The sequence below is a fragment of the Salvia hispanica genome, chromosome 1 (genome assembly GCF_023119035.1).
Source record: "Salvia hispanica cultivar TCC Black 2014 chromosome 1, UniMelb_Shisp_WGS_1.0, whole genome shotgun sequence".
Lineage (NCBI taxonomy): Eukaryota > Viridiplantae > Streptophyta > Magnoliopsida > Lamiales > Lamiaceae > Salvia > Salvia hispanica.
The window spans coordinates 30590704-30617007 of NC_062965.1; the positions used below are offsets into that span (position 1 = coordinate 30590704).

At 35.0% G+C, this 26304-nt stretch overlaps 2 protein-coding genes across 5 annotated transcripts; one reads left to right on the top strand and one right to left on the bottom strand.

Annotated features, from left to right (window-relative positions):
* Window positions 1-2657: 2657 nt before the first annotated feature.
* On the bottom strand, window positions 2658-6205 carry LOC125198431 (nucleobase-ascorbate transporter 6-like). Its single transcript, XM_048096799.1, has 14 exons — window positions 5944-6205; window positions 5670-5773; window positions 5238-5335; window positions 4977-5150; window positions 4727-4827; window positions 4554-4629; window positions 4415-4474; window positions 4153-4337; window positions 3964-4060; window positions 3723-3868; window positions 3530-3621; window positions 3378-3455; window positions 3145-3305; window positions 2658-3051 (listed from the first exon to the last, which is right to left on the bottom strand). Exons 2-14 carry the CDS (start codon window positions 5758-5760, stop codon window positions 2833-2835), a joined length of 1578 nt encoding a protein of 525 aa, XP_047952756.1. The 5' UTR covers window positions 5761-5773; window positions 5944-6205; the 3' UTR covers window positions 2658-2832.
* Window positions 6206-16721: 10516 nt separating this feature from the next.
* On the top strand, window positions 16722-24535 carry LOC125206627 (mucin-19-like). 4 transcript variants are annotated; one of them, XM_048105881.1, is made up of 4 exons: window positions 16722-17309; window positions 18506-18877; window positions 19034-23441; window positions 24119-24535. In XM_048105881.1, exons 1-3 carry the CDS (start codon window positions 17196-17198, stop codon window positions 23399-23401), a joined length of 4854 nt encoding a protein of 1617 aa, XP_047961838.1. In that variant the 5' UTR covers window positions 16722-17195; the 3' UTR covers window positions 23402-23441; window positions 24119-24535. The 4 variants fall into 4 exon arrangements, with proteins under 4 accessions (XP_047961838.1, XP_047961831.1, XP_047961825.1 ...); XM_048105874.1 differs by having other exon boundaries at window positions 16723-17309; window positions 24116-24535; XM_048105868.1 differs by having other exon boundaries at window positions 16724-17309; window positions 24108-24535.
* Window positions 24536-26304: the final 1769 nt, after the last annotated feature.

The window sequence follows — 26304 nt, forward strand, 5'->3', positions numbered from 1 at the left end:
AATAAATGTATCTAAAACATTTTACAGTACTAATAATGAAGAGTCCAATCATAAACCGTGACCTATATAAAAATATTAATATTTCAAAGCAATAGCAAGATATGAACATCGAATTTATAAAAAAGAATGTTAGAATAAATATAATCTACAATTTCAACAATTACAAGCCCGTTGTAGGACCGAATGTAAATCAAGTTCATTTACATTTATAATCAAAAAATGGAATTAATCACTGGTCCAAAACTATTTCAAAATTCAGAATACATGTGCCATATATGTAAACTGTAGATATTACTAGAAGAAATAATAACAAGTTTATAAATGTTATCTCCAAATAATTTTTAATTAGTTATGGTACGGTTCAGTACTTTTGTTTTTTAGTGAAATCAATTAAGCGAAGATGTCAAGTTGTTTGGTGTAAAGAATCTTATTTTGGTGAAGAAAGTTTCTTGTTTATGATATAATTAATGAATATTATTTGCAAAATTTATATATGTATACCTACTTCAATTCGCTAACATTAATGTGATGCCCATTACACGAATCTGGTCCGATTATATATTTAATTTATACTATTTCAGCTTCATGTCACACACCTGACCTCAGTCATTTAATAATTTTCAACAAATATTTAAATTTCTTTTATTTGCTTGTTTTTTAATTTTTGTCAGTTGAGGTGGGAGAATATATTTTAGAGATTGAATTCTAATCTCTTAACCTTACAACGTGACAAATATCACTAATTAAGTTAGAGCTTACTATAATTCATGATATTACAAAAGACACATTAAAATTTTAAAGTTTTTATGATCAGCTAAATACTTGATCTGCCTGCAACAAAAGTTATAGACAAGTTTATATTGCAAAAATATTGAATACCTTGTGATCATACAAACTTCATCGAAATCACATTGTGATTATAAATAATTCCTAAAATTATCAGATGTAAAAGTGATATTATTGGTGGTTGGGAGCTTGGAAGCTGCAAACAAAGAGGAGTGGATCAAAGTGGTTTCATTTCCAAATGAAAACAAAATAAATGGCAATAATTTATTTTATTTTTGCTCAATTAATTTGTGAGGTCTGTGTCTTCAGATCAGACGAATGACAATTCATAGTGGTCCACATTTTTATGATTAAAACTCAATTTAATATCACAACAATTTGGTCAAGAAATCTTCTTAATGATTTAAAATTAGATTGCAGTGGTGCTTTTGAAAGCAAAAAAATCTTGAATCAGTGCATGCACCACTTTTGGCTTTAATGGTTTCTAATTTCAGAGACAAAGCTGCAAAACTTCTTCACTGTGTTCTTATATGTTAAGGAGAATGTAACTACTAGTAATAATTAATTCCATTACAATTATATTAAAATAATAATAATTGTAATTTTTAACTGGGGGCGGGATATTAAAATTAAATAATACTACTATGAAAATAAATACTTTCAAAATATAATATGTGGTGCCAATATATGTAACTTTATCGGATATAAGTAGACAATAGTCTAATAATTTAGGCCTCATGCAATAATACAAGTGGTTAGCCACCCAAAAATAAAATATACATAAAAAAGTGTTTAAGACAAACGAAAGCCTGGATGTTTCATACTTTCATTTCACATGATCATAAATTTCATGCTTGGTGTTGAACTTTGATACAATGTACATTGGATCTTCAAACATACCATTACTGGAAAGATATAAGCTTTTTTTAGGGATGTTTTCATTTGCCTGTCTTTAATTTGCATCTGAATTACTAAAAGTTTTATTATACTATCGTTGCTCACTTTCGGCATAAATCGGCTTGGGTGTGACACTGATAATCAAACTTTTTTTTTCCTTTGTCTAAAGATATATTCTAAATAAATTTTGTACTTTGTATGTGACATCCAAAATATCTTCTTTTCTTTTTCGCAAATTTAAGTGGTTGAAGACAATATTTGTGGTCAACATATATTCTAACCTACCTCCTAATAATCATATGATTTTCTGTACTTGATTTGATTTTTTTATTTTCTTTTAATGTGATAGATAGTGTTACAAAAAAAATATCCACACATAAAAGTTTGCTGAAACTTATCAATTTGAAATTTATACTTCAATAAAAAAAATACTACTACCACTTGATCTATCTAGAGCTAGCGTAATAAATACTCTATTTTGATAATCTAATAAGGTGTCGTTCGATTGTCATAACTAATTATCATGGATAATTCATCTAGGAGTAAAGTTATGAGATTATTTTAATTGGAGGGGATAACTATGACTAATCATCACATGATTATTCATCTAAGATTAAGCTGTGAGAGTTATCCTATGAATCAAACACAATACTCATATATTTTAATTAATCCTGATATTTAAACTTGCAAACCGAATAACCCCTGGAAAGACTAGTATATTATTCTAAAATTTTATTTTCTACACATTACACCTATTTTAAGATTTATAAATTCAAATTTTCAAATTTTTGCTAGAATATAGTGGTTTTGTGTATAGTCAATACTTTTTTTGATGAGGAATGAAGCCCATTACTTAGAAAAGCACAAATCTTTTACATTATTATTCTCCAACCCATCATAATTTGGGCTTCTCAAACAAAATTTCAGTTGAATTTAATTTCAAACTGAAAATGGGACAGGCCATTTATACCCTCTAATGAAAACTTATAGTGATTATTAATGAAATCAAAGCTCAATGAGCAAATTAAGTTCACAGGCAACAACAAGAAAATGGGACAGGCTATTTATACCCTCTATTTTCACACACCAAAATGAAACATTTCAAAACAAACAATGGTTAAAAAGCTTCACCAATAAGCAATAGATTACTCAAACAGATGGGAAATATTTGTTGAGATTGAAAGGAAGGGCATAGAACTCCTCACTCCTATTATCAGTCTTGAAATCCTTGAACTTAACCCACCAATGCTTGCCTCTGTCCTTCTTTATCTGGGGATCCTTCTTGTCTAACGTGTTGTCGAAGAGGAAAGCCAGCACGCCCGCCACAAACACCTTGGAGGCGAAGGGCACGTTCACCATGTCGTTGAACTGCCACGAAACAATCACTCAATCAGTCAAGAGACAGAGCATCACTACTCTCGATCTTGATCATATTAACGAAAGAGTAGTGGCTGCACGTACCCATCTCCCCGACGTGTGTGTGGGACCGTATCCTTTGATAGCCGTGTACTCATTGAAGTATTGAGCCACAGACAAGCCTAGAAAAGTGGGAACTGCTAATATGAACTTGTTTCTGAAGCTGTTTAGCTGGCAGAATTGGAGGAAAGCTAGGCCACCAACACCTGTTTTTGAGTTGTAATAAAAATGTTATATTTAAGTTATGTATGAAAATAAGATATTAGGAAAATGCTTACCTAAATAGCCAAAGAAGACACAGTAGAAAGCAGCCACAATAGGCATTGGGATTGAAGCAAAAACTGCTCCAAATTTGCCTGCAAATGATACATGTTGTGTTAAAGAGACTAATCTGAGTAGAAGAAATCAAAGATATGGGAAGAAAGGCTACCTAGAACAGAGAAGAAAAGCATGAATCCAGCAGATATCTGCACCGTCCTTCGACTGCCAACGCGAGTCGCAGCTATAAGGCCTGCATTTTCACTACAAGAAAGCCAAGACAAGTTTTAGTAGTATTATATGCTGAAATGATGAGCATTGTCTTGTTTATATGAGATAAGAAGCTTTTAGTTGTGTGTTTTTACATGGATACTGATGATCCGTTTCCGGTTCCAAATAGACCAGACAGCAAGGTAGCAACGCCCTGCCAGCCTATGCCTCGGCTGAGAATGGACGGTGGCAATGGGGTTGCACTAGCATATCTAGACAGGCCAATGAAGCCACCGGTGGCCTACGCTTGCCACAAAAAGCAATGTACAGAAAATATGAACAAACTTCGGATAATTCAAGGAACGAAAGACAGCATAGGACAAAGTGAAAACAGACCTCAACAAGAGCAACGAATGCAGCCATCATCATAGCGAAGCATTCACCAGCATCAAATGATGGTGCTCCCCATTGAAAGGGATACGGGACTCTTATCCTGCATGAATCAAGCTCGTTTATCAGTAAAGCTTCGTGGTTATATCTGTAGATATGGTGGCATTCACCAATAAGCAGAAATTTTGAACATGCCATGGAGCAGCATTGATGAGTCCAGAATGATCAGTTCTACAGCTTGCTTGAGTCTTTGGTGATGCCCCGTCGTAGGCACCACCAACCGTGAGAATGTGTGCGTAAATCCACACAATTGACACAGTAATAAGAACTGCAAAGCGTTCGAATATATGCTTTCCTGGTTTAATCAGTTGTGGTAGATACTGCAGTAAACATTATGCAGTGGGATTAGTCTTATGAAAGTAAAAGAAATGAAATTGGAAACCAGTTCAGGCTATACCTGACCACAGAAAACCAAAAGAATGAGCTCAGGCAACCCGATTTCAATACATTTGGCAACCTGAACAAGCAAGGGAAGAGAGATCAAGTTACAATGGTTCATAATATACAGATAAGGAGGCGAGTAAGCTTGCACGTACCCCGGGAAAACCGAGTTCATAGAGCCCAAAACCAGAAAGAGCAACCAAAGGAACAACTGAAATTGGACTAAGAAACCTGACATAACAGTAATGCATAACCAAGTTTTATAGCTTATATCAATACTATCAAAAGTTGACTGTAAATCAGAGCCTGCTATGTTACGTAGATTTACCTCACAACGTTACGCCAGAGACCACTGAATCCGATCACTATCTGAATGGTCGAGGCAACAATAAGCGCGCCTTGTGTAGCTCTCATTATTTTTTTGAACCTCTGCACATATTTGCAGTTAAAACATGTATCAGAATTATGAAGGTAAAACAAAAAATTGAAGTTAAACGAGAGATGTTTGCGCGTTTTTGGCTAAAGCTGTCTAATAAAAATTCAAAATTTAAACTAAAAGTAGGACAAAAAGCAGAAACCATGATAGGATCTGGATCATCCCATCTACCAGATAGGATGATTGAGATTGTGGGCGCGACGAAGGTGTATGAGCCTCCGATTACAGCAGGTAACCGAGTTCCAAACCATGTTTGCAGGAGGGTGTTGAGCCCAGCAACAAACAGCAGAGTTTGAATGACTTTTGCTTTCTCCTCCTGCATAAATGCAAGCAGATGATACTAATGAAGGAAGGTACCATTTAGAAAGCAATACTCGGATTCAAAAACTGTGTTTCGCCTCACGTTTCCTCCTCCCATTTGAGGAACCAATGCAGTGGGTATGAGGACAGTCGTGCCAAGCACCACCAAATAATGTTGAAAACCAAGAAGGATAGCCTCAGCTGCAAAACCAATCGTGCAAACACAGTATTCATTGATCTGAATAAAACTGAGCAGCCGTAAAATTCAGTATTCAGGAGCATGTGAAGCTAATGACCCGAAATGAACAAGTGGGATCTTTTTTATCATATCAATGCATACATCAAACTGCTAGATTTTGTTATAAGAGTTCAAAATTTGAAAAAGATCAAAACTTTGTGAAGAACAGAAAGAAACAGAACACTACCGATATGCACAATCAGAGAGAGGATTGACCCTAGAAAGACACAATCTCAAAGAGAAAACAGAATACACTAAAAAGGTGAATTAATTAGGATAAGACATGAAAATACTGACGCCATGGAGGAGGGCTGGTGATGCAGTATGCAACATTTGGAAGCTGATCTTTAGGCGGGTGTGGCGCCGGTTCATCTAGCTTTGCTGCCATTCCTTATCTCTCTCTGCAAACATCAAGTTAAATACTCAGTTGAAAAAAAGATTGAAACTTTATGAAAAAATCATTTATGAAACGTCGAAAAAGAAGCTTAAATGATGTAAAGACTGCAACTTTATAAGCAACACAGAAACATAAGTATCAAGAGAACTGTTGACGTGAGAGTTTGCAGCATACCTTTGTTTTCTGCTAATAGTGAAATGAAGAAGACATGAACATGAATTCAGGGGAAGATATGGAAAAGAGCTGTAATAGTGTAATTACTTCAAGAAAATGTTAAACTATATAAACAGAAAGAGGGAAAGAACTTTGTAGATAGCTAAGAGAACAATTTCTTGAACAAAGTAAAGGGAATAGAAGTGTAAAATGTGACGATAAAAAGATGAAAAACTGGTCCCAAGTTTATGCTTCAATGGCCTATTCTCTCTCTGCAAATGTAAGAAAAAGAACTGGGAACATAAACTGGTGAGAATCTATGGGCAGTGTAGCAAAATTTAATGGCTTATTAATGTATGGCTTTCTGCAATCACTACTCGTCAACACATATGTGCTCTTGGTTAGATGAAGTAATTACATAATTGAAATGCTTAAATAAAAAAAACAAAATCCAAGAAAATTCAATGTGTATATCTGATGACTGTCTAAAGTCAGGCATTCAGCTGCAGACTGATGTATGAGAAACAATTGATTTCAAAACTAGTCTTATTACGTGGTGGACTTATTTGCCTTTTTTTTTGTTTTTAATCTTTTATTTATATTTGTTTATATCAATTTATTTTAATATTATGACACGTTGAGATATGTTTGTAGTACTAAATGAAGTAGCAAATGTGGATACTCCCTCCGTCCATGAATAAGAGTCTCATTCCTATCTGGCACGGGTTTTAAGAAATGTTAAGAAAAGTGGTGGAAGAAAGTTAGCGGAATACGAGTCTCACTTGTATATATTAGTTTTAAATGGAATGTGGGGTCTATTTACCATTTATAGTAATTATAAACCGGAACTTTTATTCGCGGACGGACCAAAATGGAGAAACGGGACTCCTATTTGCGGACAGAGGGAGTAGTATAAGTGTAAGACGTGTGCATGTGGTAGTCTAAAAATGGAATGATTATTGTTTGAAATCAAGATTTTGAGTTCAAATGCAAAATACAATGTGACTTTAAATACAAATATATACACAACGAATGGATATTTGGATGCATGCACGAGTAAAATACAATGCAAAGTGTGTGATTAATATTTAGTTAGTACTCGTACTATTTAAGTTGGATAACAACAAAATCCGTACATCTAAAAAATAGAGATTGTAATTAACATAATAAAATCGATGCATTGAAAAAGGAATTTTGGGATACCAAAAAAGTGAGTGCGACTTGGGATAGCAAACAATATTCACCCACACGTTCTTTTCATCTTAATTTACAGCTTGCATTGGGATAGAATTTTAAGATAGACCAAGAAAACAAAAGTTTATTGTCCTAGTCCCGAGAAAAATACAATACATAAACATAACTGATTTTTATTGAATCACATATTTTGTTTAATTTTGTGGTACATACTATATTACTAGTCCTATATAGTACGTTTATTGTAGGGGTTGGGATTTGTATTTATTAGCTATCCTTTTGCGACTCTATAATAATTAAAGTTGGTAACTGTAATTTCTTCATGAATATATGCTATATGGTCACATACATACACACTCTAACAGCATTTGCTTGCTTGTCCTACTCCTATTCTTCCACCCACTATTACTTATTAGGACATGCAATAATGGATAACATTATTTCTGATTTAAATGTCGTCAATTATATATGTATTTGTAAGTAACAATAAAATAAAGTGGTCTTCGAAAAAAATGTAAGTGTTTTAATTATTTGTCACAGATCAATAACCCATTACTGAATTTTAAATCCTAAGTAAAATTAATTAATCGCTCTAACATACAAGTATTTGTATTATTAATAATTTTTTTAGTATTTGATATGAATGGAAAAAATAATGACGACATAATTTGATGGATCTTATAAAAGTCACATTTCCCAAACTACACTTTTTGAGCATGTTCAGCCTTGAGTTTAGGATCTTTTCACGTTTTCAAGTAAAAATTAGCCAATTTGTGTCTTCTCAGATTTATCTAAATTACCATGCATGTATTAAAATTTTCTGTTGTTTTATTTTATTTTTGAGAAAAAATGAGAATACATACATATAAGGAAACATTATTTTTAGGATATATTAAACAACTTCATTCGGATAGTTATTTACTGCTGCACTATAAGGAACCATTTTTCTTATTCGTCTAGTTTACTACTAGTAATTGATGAGGAGTCATCACCATATCTTACAAAAAGGACTAAGAAAAAAATAAACATGACATAGGTATGAATCCAATGAGAATTTGATTCTACATAAGAAAGAAAAAGCTGAATGAAGACATAAAATTCAAAAATTGATAGATGACCAAGTATAGTATATTGTTTCCCCTGATAATATTCGAATTTATGTTTAGTACAAAAGTATATCAATTGTAAATATTTGTGATCAAATGATTGAAAATAATTTTTGATTTTTCAACCAATTGTTATCATTCTCACTAATCATTTGTCATATATATAACCACATCAAAGTCGGGTATATATGCCTTAGGCACAAGGACGGTTCTAGGTAGGGTTGGGCGGGTTTTACAGACGGAAAATTTCATTACAACCCTTGTTCCTATGTAGCTTCACATCCTCCTTAATCATTCTCTTTTTGTTGTGCGATGGTGAGACTTGAGAGCCTCATCATAGTGTATGATTATAATATCTTGGGAAATTCTAATAGCATTATTCAGATAAGCAATAGCTTTAAATACTTCCACAAATTTTACGAGAGAACTATTGGATTTTCCTTACTTTTGCTCTTCCTCTTCTTAATTTTGTACTGGAAATGCTTATTTCTTTTAAATTTGGGTAAGTTATTAGCATGATTCGTAAAAAAATACCCAAGTCTATACTAAGTTTTTGCTTTTTGTTTTATTTTTTTAGATCAAAGACTATGAAGCTTTACATTTGATTAAACTAAACTGATTTTATCTTAAGCAAAGTCTAATACGTATGTAAAACTCGCGTGTGGATGTGATAGAGAAATTGCATTGTTAATATGCTTTGATTCTATTGATCGGTGGATACTCTCTCAACTTTTGAATCCCCACCCTTTTATTCTGTATAATGCTATAAAAGATTCAAAGGGAATGTCTTTCTCTCTTTTTTTTTCACTTTTCCTAAAAGCATACCAAGACAACAAAATTTTAGGCCATAGTCGTCTCAAATAAATAAATACAACTACAATAAAGGAGAGAATTTTAGACTTGTCCTAACTTTTGGTTAATAAGACCAATCTCCAATGATACTCTAAAACCTAAAATGAGATAGGTATTTAGCTCCAATAGTACTCCAAAACCAATTTCATTTTTGGTTTTTGAGAAAAAAATACCTATCTTTAGGTTTACACTAAACCAAAACCTAAGTTTTTCAAATTTTGTGAGTAAAAAAGGCATAATTTAGAGAATATTCTTTTAAGTTTGAATTTAGTGTAAATGATTGGAGTAAAATTAATATTTAGTGTGATATTTACACTAAAATGGGTTTAAGTTTAGTGGAATGGTTGGAGATGCTTTTAAGAAGACAAATGTTTGCTATGAATATGTCGAGTTTATATACCCATGGAGAGAACCAAAAAAGAACTAATTTTGAAACTACTCCAACCCTTTGGTTTATATATTTGTACATTAAATTTTCACAACTTTCTAATTTCATGTATAACAAATGGCATGTAAATTATTCAACTACTGATTGTATCGGAATTTGCAATCGTAGAAAAAACGAATCAATGATCGTGCTAACATGGATCGATACCCGTCTATTCGAGAAATTGACATGGAAAGAAATTTGATACAGTAGCACCGTTTTATTTACTTCGACTATGTCACGTCAAATTCTCGGCTATATATCCATGATAATTTTCTATGGTTAAAAAAGTAAATGAAATTAATAATTAATAATTTACGGATGGATTTTTAAGTTATTATTGGATCCATTTTTACTATTTTTACTATTGGGCTGAATCATCCCTTTTCAGGCCCAATATGTCAAGCCCATGCAAAAACAAGAAAAAGTTACTATTTCGCTACATCAATTTTTGTCAAAAAAAAAACGTGAAATTATCTTTTAATAATACTTTCTGATCCAAACCAATACTAATTACAAATTTGTAATGTTGTTTGTGGTTTATAATGGTTTCAATATCTATACGTATATAAAAGGCGAGTTTTGACCATTATTTTGAATAATAAAAAAATTTAGATAAGACTTTAAATATTCAATAGTTATGGGCGTTTAGAAAATAATAATGCACAATTAAAGCAATTTAATATTGTCACCACACCACAATCGGTTACATAATTTATTGGTGCATTTGATTTGAAATTTTAATAGAGAAATGAACGTTAAAATAAATGTCAATTGACCATAATTGATTGATATTATTGCAGTATGAAATACAACATAAAACAAGTCTCTATAAATACTCATTCACAAGACGTCTTCTTTCAACGAAATTCCAACAATAAAAGTAAGAAGAAATGAATGTTGGCGAGTGCTCCAAAGTCCAAACTAACATGGAATGCAAATTGCTGAATTTGATTTTGAAATACACTATTTTGTGAAATTTTACTGTCCATGATTTTTTATAATATTGTGATTTTCAATAGTGGACTTCTTGCATAATTTTATATCATGGAACTCTTGTGGTCACACAAAGTTACAATATAATATATGTGATTGATTTTTGTTTGGAGTTCTTACCAGCGAATGGAAGCAAACTGACTGGATGAAAAAAATGACGCTAACGTATGACAATGGAAGTGCTAGAAAAGATTACCAAAGAAGATGAAGGTTAATCAAATAATGGAGGCGGAAAGAAAATATTGGAAGAGAAGATAAATAGAAACGTATTAGAGCATATATAAGAGAAGATAGAGGGGAATTCTTTAGCCTAATTAAATATATTTTTTTCTTTGTTTTTTGATTAATGGTTTATTGTTGATTGATTTTAAGTGATGGAATCATGGAACTAATTGAATATTAGTAGCATGGAAAGTCTACCATCATTTATAATATTTTAATTTTCACTTAATAATATTGATATCATTGGGGTAAATATATACCAATTGGAAGAATTAGATTATTCCACTTCCAAAATTAACCAAATATTAGATGTATATTAAAATATTATTATATTATATGAAATTGATTTTTTTTTTCAACCAGTTGAGCATACAATCATGGGGAATACGTTTTTTTGGGTAATTAAGATGAAGTGCTGAGATGTGTAATCAGTTTAAAGATGAATAGAAAGTATAATTTTTAAAAGTGCTAAAAATAATCAACAACAAAATTCACTCATGGAAAGCTAAATTTTCGAAATTACCAAAATAATAAACATAATCAATTATAGAATTGATTGGTCATTAATGAGATTATTGATATGAATTGCTGAGTGAGATTAATGAGATCATTTTGTTAAAATGCTTTTTATATTTTTGTCATTTATTTATTCTGAATAATTAATTAACTTTTGTTAATATTTTATTTAATTGGATAGTTAAAAAAGTGATTCAAAAATTATTATAATATTTGTAATGAAAATTTTGATCCATCAACCAAGCATTTCAAATTAAGATTATCCTAAATATAACGTAAGCAATCAAACAATTTATATAATTCAATACTATTAATTTAGTCATACAAAAAGTTCATTACCGTACAAAACTCTAACTGAATTCTTAATTAGCAATAGACTGTGTAACTCTAAATGAATTCCTAATTAGCAATAGACGGTGTAACTTTTCTTTTCTTTTTTAATTTTATATAGTTATATTTTCATATTTTAATTAATCAATTAACAATTTAAACATTTATGATAAAAAAATATTATGTCGTGCATCGCACGTGGGCTAACACTAGTACGTCATAATAAGGCACTTTTATTAAAACTTTATTTTGCATATTGGCTAAGTCAGTAGCCACTTTTAATAAAACTTAAAAGACCTTCGAAATACATTTATTATTTTACACAAACTTTATGAATTGCACTAAGTCTACATACATGTGAAATTTGTTTAGTTTTTTTGGTTTTGGTTGTCATCCTAATCCAATGGATTAAGCCCATTGAAATATGTGTTAATTCCTTGGAAGTTGGGCCGAGTTTTTGTAGATATATGCTAAATCCAACATCTATTATTTAGGGAGAAAACCTTAATATAAATGTGAAGTGTGATAATTGTGAATGCAACTAAATAATCGTGGATGGAAATTGAAACGGAAGATGCACCTTTCTAGCATTTAAAATTGATGAAAAGACGATGAAACACAGTTCAGTTGGTAAGACGTTTCTCCTTTAATTAATAGGTCGAGGTTTGAGTTATTAGGAGACGCTCATAGGAGACACTCTATGCTCGAGTCTATGCATCGGTGACTACTCTCTACTTCTTCGTTAAACGTTATAGACTCATAGTATTATTATAGTAAGATATAGTGTTACAGTTGCAATGTTTTCAAAACCGTTTAATACAGTGAAAACCTTGAAAGATGATGGCACTTAGAGTGTCCACAGTGGGAGGGACGTGACCCTTGGCCCGGAGTTGGGCAGGGCACGGCCCCCCACTACCGAGCCGCAGGGTGGACGAGAGAGAGCCGAGCTCTCGGCCAGGCCGAGGCTCTTGGGCACGCGACTCGGCCCGCCACTGCAGGGGCCGAGAGCCGCGGCCCTTGGCCACCGATTTTAATTTTTTTTTTTTTGTATTTTTCAAATTTTTTTGTTATATATTCATTATTTCTCCTCCATTTTTTTTACCTCAAACTAAACTCCACTCTTTCCAATTGATTTCAATTTAAGTTTCAAAACATGGATTCCAACAATGAAGATTTTAATTTTGTTATAATATTTACTATGTATTTTAATTATTATATGCAAATAATATTTATTATAGCTAAAATTAAAATGTAACAAAAAAATGTTAATAATTTTAATTGGTGGTCCGGAGGGCCACCATTGTGGTGGCCAAGTTTGTTGGGCATGCCCAACAAATGGTGATTTGGGCATGCCCAAGTGGGCCACCATTGTGGTCAATCTTAGGAGGGTTTAGGGAATGATGCTTTGTTGTTGGATATGATCATGGATGGTCCGATAAGCTCGAAAGACATGTGGCATCTAGGTGTAGGGATGTCAATCGGGTCGGCCCACCGGGTTTCGGGCCAATCCTATTCAGGTTACGGGTCAATCGGGTGCGGGCTAGTCGGGTTGTGATTTCTTTCGGGTTATAAAAGTTCAACCCTAACCCTAAAAGCTCGGGTTTCGGGCTAGCCCAGCGGGTTAATCGGGTTGCTACCGATAAGATTAACATGCGATCAATCCCATAAATAATGATGAAAATTAGTTATATTCATAAAATGTAAAATATTTAATAATGATAAACGTGAGATATATGCTTAAACTCAATCATAAACATAATCAAATACTAATATTTGAGATATTTCGTAAAATTTTAATGCATATTTTAGAAATTTAAATAATTTTTTTAGTGAATTTAAAGTTTTTAGTTTATTTATCAATTATTATATTAATAAAAATTAAATATATAATTTATATATTTAATATAAAAATTGAAAGTTACTTTTTTTAGTTATCTATAATTATAAAATCAATCAATGAAATGTCGAATTAGGAGTAAAAATTGCAATAATAAAAATTTTATCGGGTTTCCGGGCCAGCCCATCGGGTTTTCGGGTCTGGCCCTAACGGGTTGCGGGTTAATCGGGTGCGGGCTAGTCGGGTTGTGATTTATTTCGGGTTATAAAAGTTCAACCCTAACCCTATAAATTTGGCGGGCTATTCGGGCCAGCCCACGGGTTGCGGGCTACATTGACATCCCTATCTAGGTGCATGCACAAAAGAAGATAAAATGGATAAATAATCTAACATGAATCATACTTTTAATCATACTCCCTAACAATTTTGCCTTTTTAATAAAGATTTCGATCTGAAAACCGTGCGTGTGCAGTCAATGGTGGATTTAGTGGCCGCCCCTCTCAACTACCCGTACGAAGAGCATAAGTGTCTCTAATCACTCCGTCCAAGTATAAAAATAAATTTGTTTTGAAATCTTTCAAAATCAAATTATTATAATTTCAATTCATATATAATCATTAGATGAATAATATGCATGTACAACCATATTTATCTTTTATTTAGGGCTACTTCAATAATAATAATAATAATATACTAAAATTTCACCCACGTACACTAGTTCTACTTAAATATTATATTACTCTCTTCGTTCCTCTGTTGTAGAGACGTTTTTTTTTCGGTACGAGATTTATGAAATAGTGTTAAAAGTGAATTAAATGAAAGGAGAATAAAGTAGGAAAAGGAAAAATGAAGAGTGATGAAGAGACAATACATTAAAAGAGAATAAATAAGTTGTTTTTTGCCAAAAAAAAAAAACAAAATGACTCAGGTACAATGGACAATCAAAAAAAAAAAAATACGACTCGGCTAAATGGACCGAGAGAGTATTTATTTTATTATTAAAAATCTATTAAATTAATTATTATTATTAAATGTAGTATTTCATTTCTGGTTCCAGAATTCACCATTTTATGTATTCTGCGCCGTTGCATGTTGTGTGTATTACGTGTGTGGTTGCAAAGTGTGTGTAGTTGTATGCCGCGTAGGAGGTGTAGTTGTATGCAACGCGTTTGCTGTGTGTGTGTCGCGTGTTCGCGTGTGTATATTGTGTATGTGTACATATATGCGCGCAATTACTTCAAATTCAATTTTATACGGAGTAATAAATTACTTTGAATTTGAATTGAAATAAATTCATTCAAATATAATTAATACAATTTCCATTCATACATCGAAGGACCCTAATTTTGTTTTATAGCAATAGATAATGGATTTATAGATGTATATGCATGCGTTTTTCTGTAATAGATTAATATCATTCAGTACATATTAAAACCTTTTTCGCATTATGTAGATTTAATTTAATAGCGTTGAATACAATAAAGCAAGTTAGCAATCTATACAAAAAACTGTGTCTAGACACATGGTAACAATTATGAATTAATAGCGTCTACATGAATACGTAAAACAAAAAAATTTATACTAGAATAAAACTAATTAGTACTCGAAGGGGTGTTCGGTTGGCAAAACTAAATCTCATGATTAAATATGTATCATGTTTGGTTCATAAGATTGACCTTCACAACTTAATCCTAGATGGATAGTCTCATGATTATTAGTCATAGCTAGGGATGTCAATCGGGCTAACCTGTTCGGGTTCGGGCCAGCCCACTCGGGTTGCTGGGCTATTTGGGGCGGGCCATTCGAGTTATGGATTTTTCGGGCCATAAATTTTCAACCCTAACCCGTCGGGTTTTGGGCTAACCCATCGGGCTATTCGGGCCTAAAAGCTTTCGAAAATAATCTCTTGTATCAAAATTTTCTTCTATAAAATGATTTTAAATATTAGATACTATTTTGTTTTTAGTTTAGAATCATATAAAATCTTCAAATTTTCCTAGTTTCTTCAATAATACTTGAAAAGAAGTCTTTCATCTCGATCAACTACAATATAAATTAAAGCTTGTGTTCGTGTCATTATTATGACATTGTTCGTAACTAATTCTTTATGAAAATTAAAAATCATATCTTACATGAATCATTATTAAAATGATAAATATATTAAGATTTTGATGGGTTAGTTCTTAATTTTGTCTTGATTAGCTTTGGAGGTGGTAAGACATTAGTGGTAGATGATGGGACGGTGCAATAATGAGTTGGGATGGAACTTGAAAGCTGATATCGTGGGATCGAGTGAAAAAATGTAGAATGAAGATTGAATAAGAAGATTGAGGATTCAAAAATATAAAAAATCTGTAAAACTTAATATTTAATAATTAAAACTCACAACCCATCGGACCGACCCGCAACCCGTTCGGCCCAACCCGTTTAACCCGCCAACCCATTAGGGCCAACTCGTTTAGCCTGTTTTGTATCCGGGTAATAAAGTTACAGCCCTAACCCGCTCATATTACCGGGTTGTTCGGGCCGCCCCACGGGTTTCGGATTGAATTGACATCCCTAGTCATAGCCTCCCCCTCCAACTAAAATAATCCCACAACTTAATCTTAGATGGATAGTCTCATGATAATTAGTTATGGCAACCGAACTCCACCTAATTTTTCAATAAAAAAACCTGATGGATGACCGGGAATCCTAGCAAGCCGTAAATACATTGGTTTATTTTAAATTTTGAATGTCATATTTATATACTCCATCATTTTAGTCCAATTTTAATTTTCACACTTACAACAAAATAATTTTTTTTTGGAAATGTACAGTTTTTCCAATTACCATTATTTATTCTCTATTTAATTTTTTCACAAATATTAAAAAAATATGCTGATATAAAATGGTTAAAGATAATTAATTGTACATCCAAATCTATATAATAGTAGCATTTCATAATAAATAGAATTTTCCCCCAAAACATAATGGACTATTGATGGGATGATGTAAATATTAATTGCAGATCCAAATCTATAGAATAGAATTTCACAATAGTTGAATAAAAATAAATAAATAATGATAATGGTAAGTTGGTTTATGTGCCAAATATTGTTTTTAAATTGTCTATTATTCCTTCTTCATTTTCAGATTATGGATATTAATCCATCAAAGTAAATAAGGAACAATAATAATTGTCTTTAATAGGAAAATCGAAGTAATGAAAATTAGTCAACAAATATATATGGAAATGGATAGGGGCGACAAATGTGATTTCCAAATTGGAAAGGAGTAGATTCATAATTATCCCAAAATTCCGTGCTCCCAATGAGAAAATAAGAACTGCGTCGTTCCCTTTGTTACTCTGTTCATTTCTCAAAAAAATTCCCTCTTGTATCAGATTCATCTAATCCCATAGTTGTGCCCTATTTATAGACTCACCAAATCCCGAAAATTTGCTGATTAATTCATCGATTTGTGTTTATGTATATGGCATGTTGACTGGATCAGAAGGTTAAATGAGTTGGGATTTCCGCGTGTTGCAGATCGTGCAATTGAAGACGCTGCTAGTTTCAGACGTTGAGGCCGTGTCCGATTATTAATTTCGGATGGTTTAGGGTTTTTGGATTGGCAATCAGGAATTTATAGGGTTTTCGTTAAGAGGTTGAATAATCAAGATATTTAGGGTTTTGGATTTGCGAGAAGCGGAGAGGGTGAAGATTCAGAGCAATTGATTTGAATTGATGGTTGAAGGCAGTTTTTGTGGTTGTGTCGAATCTCGGAAAAATGCAAAGAAGGGATTTTTATTATGCGTGGGAGGTTTCGGAGGGAAGGTGAGGGGAGTTGCAGAAGTCTACAACGTAGTATCAGTTGGCATATGCACCCAACTGTAACTGCTGCGGAATCAAATTCGTTTTTTAAGGTGCGGACTCTTTTTTTTTCTTGTCAAAGTTTTTGATTCTTTACTGGTATCGGTCGATTGTTTTGATTGAATATATCAGAATCGTTCAATCATTGTTTTACGATTTTGGAAATGATCATATACTTGCTGCCATCGTGAGCGGCGTTACAAACAGTTGAAGACTTTACTAGGTGCTTTTATATAGATGCCTATATACGTGTATACATGTCTCTAAATTGTATGGCAGCATCTATCAATTAACTTACTTTTTCCGCCAAACAAGTTTTTGGGATTGGTTCAAGACTGATGTTTTATGCATTAATCCGTAAGTTTTACCATTAAAACATTTCACGTGTGCTTTTTGTGATTTGGCATGATTATTTTCAATTGTAAACAAATTTGTGTTAATCATATGCGTATATGAAAATCATACCTCTGCTTCATGTACAAATTTCATGGATTTTGTACTAGTTCTACCGATGGGGCAGGATATTGCATTTTTCTGTTGGCAGTGGACAATTCACGTGTTCAACGAGCCAAAACTTCAAAAGAAGCAACTTTATTCCTCTAATAGCGAGTAGTTTACCACCTTTACCATGTCACATTAGTATTGGTACCAAGTACCAACTATATACAATCATGCACAACCTAGAAAGTCTTATTTATAAGAGTAAGGATTGCTTAAGAAACTATAGATCATTAACATTGAAAGTTGTTATCTAAAACTTTATAACCTATAATGGTTAAGAAAGAAATGAGCTATGAGGTGATCATGTTATGCCTAGACACTGTTTTTTGAATTAGATTAGGTTCCTCATCTGTATTTGTATTAGGTGAGTTTGCCTATCAGGTTTTCAACTGTTTATATTTCTCAGAGAGGTATGAAAAAGTTGGCTCTGTGCACCTTATAATACCAATATGATACTACATAACTGATACTTTTTGCCATTCTGACTTCTGATGAATCTAATGATGTTTGCTTTTGGTGAATGGTATTATGGTAATCTCAACCAATGGCGCTTTTTGGCATTTTGAAAATGGAATACCATGTGTAATCTCAACCAAGTGTAATTTGGAATAATTTTCTGAACTACACATCCGAAAGAAACTGCTGCATCTTTTTCAGCTACTTAGTATGGCTTGTCAACAGGTTTATTTTTTAAGACTGCAGGAAAATAGTTGACTTGACAACCACGTGTCATCTTCTTCTCTTGCAGGATGGTCGCAAAATCAACGTTGGTGATTGTGGTCTTTTCAAACCCCCTCAGGATTCTCCGCCTTTTATTGGTTTAATTCGTCGGTTGACATTAAGTAAAGATAATAACTTGTGGGTAGGAGTTAATTGGCTTTATCGACCTGCTGAGCTAAAGCTCGGAAAAGGCTCTCTCTTGGACAGCGTCCCAAACGAAATCTTTTACTCGTTTCATAAAGACGAGATTCTTGCTGCCTCTTTACTTCATCCCTGTAAAGTTGCATTTCTTCCTAGAGGTGCTGAACTTCCCACAGGGACATCCTCTTTTGTTTGCTGGCGCGTCTATGACATTGAAAACAAGTGTTTATGGTGGCTAACAGATCAAGATTACATTAATGTTAGTTGTCATTGTTGTTTGTCAATAATTTGTTCTCTATTACTAATAACTAGTAATGTTGTTTACTGATTAGGGAACGCATGGGGTAAGATCACCATGCTGATTCTTTCATCCTCTCAGAATCTTTTTCTAAACACATTTGTGCATGACTTGCAGGAGCGTCAAGAAGAAGTAGACCAGCTTTTAGACAAAACAAGGACAGAAATGCATGGAACATTGCAGCCTGGTGGCCGATCCCCGAAACAAGCTAATGGCCTAACTTCAGCATCCCAATTAAAACCTAGTTCTGAGAATGCTCAGAATAGTGGGACTTCCCTTCCTTCCCAAACCAAGGTTAAGAAGAGGGAAAGAGGAGATCATTCAATGGATCCTGTCAAACGGGAACGTTTCTCAAAAACAGATGATAGCGGCTCTGGTCAGCACAAAAATGAAAATAATGTGAAATCTGATATTGCAAAGATAACAGAGAAAGGTGGAGTTGTAGATTTTGAAGGAGTTGAGAAGCTTTTACAATTAATGCAACATAAAGTGGAGAAGAAAATGGATTTAAATAGCCGTGCCATGCTTGCTGGTGTAGTAGCTGCAACTGAGAAGATTGAGTGTCTCAATCGTTTTATGCAGTTGAAGGGTTTATCTGTATTTGATGAGTGGCTGCAGGAGATCCATAAGGGGAAGGTTGGTGGTGGTAACAATTCAAAGGATGGTGACAAACCTGTGGAGGAATTTCTTTTGGTTTTACTTCGTGCTCTAGATAACCTTCCTGTGAACCTCCCTGCACTTCAAACATGCAACATTGGTAGATCTGTGAATCATCTACGATCTCATAAAAACGTAGAAATTCAAAGGAAGGCTCGAAGTTTAGTTGACACGTGGAAGAAACGCGTTCAGGCGGAAATGACTAGTAGTGACGCAGAGACTGGTTCTGCCCAAGGTGGACCTGTATGGTCTTCCAAATCACGCGTCCCAGAGGCTTCCCATGCTGCTAGCAGAACACTGAGTGGATCTGATGTTGCCATGAAAAGCTCTATCACTCATTCTGCGTCTAAAACTACTTCGGTAAAGTCCTCACATGGAGAAAATAACACAAAGTCTGCTTCTTCATCTCCTGGTCCAGTAAAACCATCTTCGCCACCAGCATCTGTTAAGGAGAGTCAACCTGGAACTTCTGTCGGTGGTAGTGGCACTCCTGATGCCCCTCTAATTAGGGAGGATAGGAGCAGCAGTTCAAATCAGTCTCATAGTTACAGTCCTTCAGTTTCAACAAAAGAGGAGGCAAAGAGTTCGACAGCAGTTTCTGCATCTGCTAGTAAGATATCAAGCAGTAGTTCTCGAAATCGAAAAGGTGGTGGTTTTCCAGGGGTTGGTGGAGTTCAGAAAGACAGCAGCTCTAGCAGAAGTTTATCATCTATAAGAAATTCTACCTCAGATAAAGTATCTCAATCTGGTATGTTAAGTGAAAGGGTTAGCGATGGACCAGTGCTTGAAGCAGGCAATCCTAAGCTAATTGTTAAGATACCAAACCGGTCACAGAGCCCAAGTCAAGGTGTCAGAGGAGTATCTCCCGAAGATCCTTCTGCTCTGAGTAGCCAAACATCTCAACCAGTGATTTCAGACAAACTTGATCAGTTTGACAATAATTCAAGGGCGAAGAGTGATGCTCTCCAATGTAATACTAGCCCTGACACGAATGTTGAATCTTGTCGAGTTAATGATAAGGAAGACGTAGTGACTGGATCTGGTGATGGAGCTGGGTCAGCTGCTGTACATATCAAAGAAGAGAAAAGTATATCAACTGAAGACTCCAGTCTACCTATGGAAGGCCCAAAAAAGAACCAACTGAAGTGTGGAAAGTTGCATGAAACTTCTTTTAGCCCCATGAATGCTTTAATTGAAAGCTGTGTTAAATACTCTGAAGCACACTCTTCATTGTCCCCCGAGGATGATGTAGGGATGAACTTACTGGCTAGTGTGGCAACTGGGGAAATGTCAAGATCAGAAATTGTTTCACCCTCTGATTCAACTGAAAGAAGCACACCTGCAGCGGAGGGAGTTTGCTTTAATGATGATGCAAAATCAAAGCCTTCCCCTGAAGATGAAATTCAAGGAACTGAAAGTCAGCAGCTTTGCAATGACGGAGATGGTGTTTACAAGAAACAGGTTTTGTTAAATGGTTCATGCTCTGAAGATGGATTGCATCTGTCTAAACAAGCATCATTCTCCACGGATGTAGATTGTCATCCATCCCATACTTCTGCAGAGATGCCAGATGGAGAGGGAAGCAAACCCTATGACGCTGCTAGCACAGATTCTAGAAGTACTGCTGACCCTAATTGGGAGTTTAGTAAGAATTTGACTGAAAAGACTGATGCCAATCAGAAGACTGGAGATGAAGTTGATAAAGAATTCCAGGAGGAAAATACCCCATCAGGAAATGGCATGGATAACATTGGCGACTGTAAAAAAGATGGAACTAGTGTTACTGGGACTGATTACAAGTCTGGTGATGATCCCTCAGACACAGCTAAGGGGACAGCAATGGCTGAAGATGCATTTACGAATCAATTGTGTAATATGGACTGCAAGAGTGATGTAAAGGATGCATTGATGGTGGGTACTAACTCGATGAAGAAAATCACTGCTATAGTTGTAAAGTCTGAACTCAAAGAAAGAGTTAGTGATGAGAAGACGCATCATACCTCATCACACCTGATATTTTCTGAAGCTGGTGATGCTGTCAAAGTTAGTGAAATGGATGAAAAGGATATCAAGACTTGTGTTACTGATGTTGAAAGGGCTATCATCAGTCAGAGAGTTGACAGAAACACAGCCCTTGATGGCTGTAGTACTGTTAGTTCATGTTCCACTGGTGACGGTCTTAGAAGTCATAATATGGAAACAGCTACAGAAAAGAAAGAGATCAGCGAGCCAGTCTCACTCCCTGAGACAGGCTTTCCTGCTTCTGTTTCCCCCGAAGGGCATACAAATGCAAACATTAGAGGATCAAAACCTCTTGTAATTAAAGTCGATGAAGTAGAATCTGCTTCAGAAGTTGCAGAAGTGCTCTCTGCTGCAGCAAGAGCAGATCCAGATGCAAGAGTAAAGTTTGATCTCAATGAAGGGTTTAGTGTTGATGATGGAAAATATGGGGAGCCAGGGAGTTTGGCGGCCTCTTTTTCAACAACTGTTCAGATGTCCAACAGCCTGCAAGCTTCTGTAAACCATTTTCCTACTCTCCATCCTGCTTCCATTACAGTGGCTGCTGCTGCAAAAGGCGCCTTTGTTCCTCCAGAGGACCTTTTGAGAAGTAAAGGGGAATTGGGTTGGAAGGGATCTGCTGCCACTAGTGCATTTCGCCCAGCTGAACCTAGAAAGGTTATTGAAGTTCCTTTGGCTACAACCAAATCCTCATGTGATCCTTCTACCAGTAAAAGTGGCCATGCTATGTTGGATATAGATCTTAATGTAGACCTAAATGAGCCAGATGAAAGTTTCGAGACAGCTTCTCGAGATTGTTATTTGGTTAACGATAGTTCGATATTGCTTAATAAAAGTTCAGGTTTTACACCAGTTCTTGGCTCTGGTGGACTGGGTTTTGATTTGAATAGAGTTGATGAATCTAATGAGAATGGACAGTGTTCTACCAGCCGGAGTTATAATGAAGAGAGTTCTGTAGTACTTGTCAAACCCTCAGGATTCTTACCGTCTGCTGATGTTCAAAGGGGTTTTGATCTCAATGATCAGCCTGGGTTTGATGATGGTGGTGCAGAGCACTTAAGAAACACTCAACAATTCAAAGTTGCTTTGACATCCCAGTCGCCTTATATTGGTCCTAGAGCAAATAATCCTGGACTTGGTAGTTTGTCGTCTTGGTTCCCACCAGCTAGTACTTATTCAGCTGCGGCAATTCCATCAAATATACCTGATCGCACCGACCAATCATTTCAAGCAATTCCACCTGGAGCATCCCAGAGAATGTTTGGCCCTGCTGGCATATCTCCATTTACGCCTGATGTTTACCGTGGATCAGTATTGTCCTCATCTCCTGCTGTCTCATTCCCGTCTGGTCCTTTCCAGTTTCCAGTGCTCCCTTATGGGCACTCTTTTCCTTTATCATCTGCCAATTTTCCCATTGGCGGAACCTCATTTGCAGATGCCTCATCTGGTACTAGGCTTTTTGCACCTCCTGTGAATCCTCAATTGTTGGGACCAGTTGGTGCAATTCCATCCCAATTTCAGAGACCATTTATGGTTGGTCTTCCAGATAATAGCAGTAACAGTGGATTGGAAAACAGCCGAAAGTGGGTTAGACAAGGTCTAGACCTCAATGCTGGCCCTGGAGCGGTTGAAGGTGATGTCAGGGAAGACAATTTGCCTCATTCATCAAGTCAACACTCTGTTATCAATTCGCACGCGCAAGCAGAGGAGCAAGCTAGGCTCTGTCCAGTTTCAGGTGTGAAGAGGGCGGAACCTGACGGAGGGTGGGATAAAGAAACGATCAGATACAAGCAGTCATCATGGCAGTAGGAAATGTAAATTTCTGGGCTACATGCTCAACATACGTCCTGTAAGTTTGCTTCTCTTTCCTGTTTTTACTTTGATGGTGTATGGTGTTACTTCATGTGAATTCAATTACTTGTTTCCATGCTGCTGACTGTTCGGCATGACTGATCTAGATATAGTTCTGTGCATATGAAACATAGTTTATTTTCTACTTGAGTCTATAATTTGCTGAACAATGGCTAAAAAGTATACTTTTAAACCTAGAGGTATCAATAGCTTCCCAAAGTCTGAAGTCTTCTAAGTTCCCCAATTCTCAATGAACTTGGGATAGCGTACGGTTACTTTTCTGCTTCTGTCTGTGAGGAATCGCATTATAAGAGTAACGTGTCTTTACGATACTGTAGATGCCAAATATACTTTTTGCCACTTGAAACGGTGTGTTTTGTAAACATTTATAGTTCCTAAAGCAGAGTTTCCAAATCAGCCTTTCCATTTAGGTTTGACTTCCCACATATCCTCTGATAGTTTTCTTTATATAATGTGTAGGGTCTCAAAGATTTTGATGCCGGCATTAGCTATTTAGTCCATGTGTTTTTTTTTTACAATACTAAATGTGTGGAAAATTTTACTTGTGATTTTGCTGTTTACCTATGCAAACCCATGTCATTCAAAATCTAAATCTTTGGACTTGTTTAATGTGGACCTAATTGAAGTATCTTAATTGTCCTAGCTCTGCAGCAGGTTCTGAGCCCCTTAGTTGGAATAACCTTCAAACTGCGAGTTGTTTGGGAAACTCAATTCTTATCCACCCGGTCTCTGAAGTCGGACCTCTTCTGAACATCAGTGATATCATTCCCTACTGGAAGGATGGAGGTCCTAATCCACCTGTACATAGACTGCTGGAGAAGCACAAGCTTGTGGCGCCAAGATATACCGAAGATCGATGTGCATAGTTTCTGGCTAACCATTCAGAGGAGGCTGGATCTTAGATTTATACAAGCCCTTGTGAATTTGAGCTTTTACTGCCCATCGTTCTTTTCTCTTTTATACTTTTTATTCTTTTTCTTTTTTCGCCCACATATTTACAAGTAGATCTCTGTCGAATTTGGTGCTAATGGTTTTTCATATGAAGGTTTAGCTTTGATGGCCTTTGCTGTACTTCATGTTGCGTTGCTGTTCTAACCTATTTTCACCCTGCAGAAATAGATTAGATTGTTAAAGATGACATATTTATAGAAATTGTAAGTACACTAGATAAACAAGTACATACAAGGAAGGATGAGGAATCTGTCAATCACCTCATCTTTCAGCCAATGGTTCTACTTTTAAGGAGTGGTCGATGGAGATTATCCATGTGTACCGATGGCACACTACCTTTCTTCGGTAGGTACTCTCTTTTGACGGTCTGGCAATAGTATGGATTTCCATATTCTATGCCATCTCGTCTCTTATGGATATCCTTAATAAGGTGGCATTTCTAGTAAGTTGGCATTTCTAGTAAGTTCTCATGTCTAATTCGTTATCTCTATGTTTCAGTGTTTTTTTAGCATTGCTTGTAATCTTATACTCCCTCCATTCCAACTAAGTTTATACATAACTTTTGGTTAAGGAGATTAAGAAATTGTGTTGAAAAGTATGAGATGAATAAAGTATGAAAGATAAAATGAGAGTGAAGTAGGTGATGGAATAAAGTAAGAGTGATTGGATGTTTTTGTTTTTAGTCAAAAAGAAAAATGACTCAACTTAGTTGGGACATCTAAAAAAGGGATATGACTCAACTTAGTTGGGACGGAGGGAGTAGACATGGCCAAACCAAACCGGACCGCCGGTTAACCGCCGGTTTCTAACCGGCGGTTCGGTTCCGGTTCGAAATCCGGTTACACGGTTTTTTCTTCCGCTAATGAAGTGCCGGTATTTTTTATGGCATATTGTAACTACTGCACCAAAAAATACAAATTCAAGAAGTCCGGGGGATATGGCTCTCTGTTTATGATAATCAAGAGTACGAAGATTCGATGAAAGAGTGTTATAATTTGAACTCAAAAGACTACCTAGAACTAGTATTCAACGATCTACCAAAAATCAATATAATGAAATGAAAAAAGATTTATCACGATATTTGAGTAACTTGGGACACAAAGTGAATATTTGCTCGATGTATGGACTGACGCTTTCCAAAAGCATGCATACATGGGAATTACGGTTCACTTTATGGACAATAGTTGGTCTTTGAACAAACGTTTAATTGTTTTTAGAGATTTTCCTACACCACACACGCAAATGCAATTGCTTATTTAATTATTCAAGTTTTGAATGAATATCAATTATGCAATAAGGTGTTTTCTATTGCTTTTGATAATGCCGCTAATACTGCAAGTATTAGCGACTTGATTGATGCGTGCTCTCCGATTATCGATGGTAAGTATTTTCATCAAAGATGTGTATGTCATATTTTGAACTTATGTGTACAAGATGCGCTTTCTTTATGGCAAAAGCATGTTGATCCTATTAGAAATGCGCTTAGGATCCATTTCAAGCTTGGCAAGGCTTGGAAAAAATATTGCTAACGGAACATCGGTATACAACTTTTATAATGGATGTGTCTACTAGATGGAACTCTACATATGATTGCCTCAATTCTACTTTGGAGCATAGAGATGCTTTGTGCGATTTTTTAGAACTAATCCCTATGGTGATATAGTTCTTACGCCTAATTGTTGGGACCAAAGCATGAGTTTATGTCAATTGTTCAAAGCTTTCAAAAGTGCTACCGTTGAATTATCGGGTGTTTACTATTGCACATCTGTTCGTGTGTTAGAGCATTGCATGTATATAGCACTTGGTTTTAAAACATGCATGAAAAATGCTAGATCTCGTGAGCTAATGTGTGTAGCCACAACACCTAAGTGGTTTGAATTAGAGTTTGA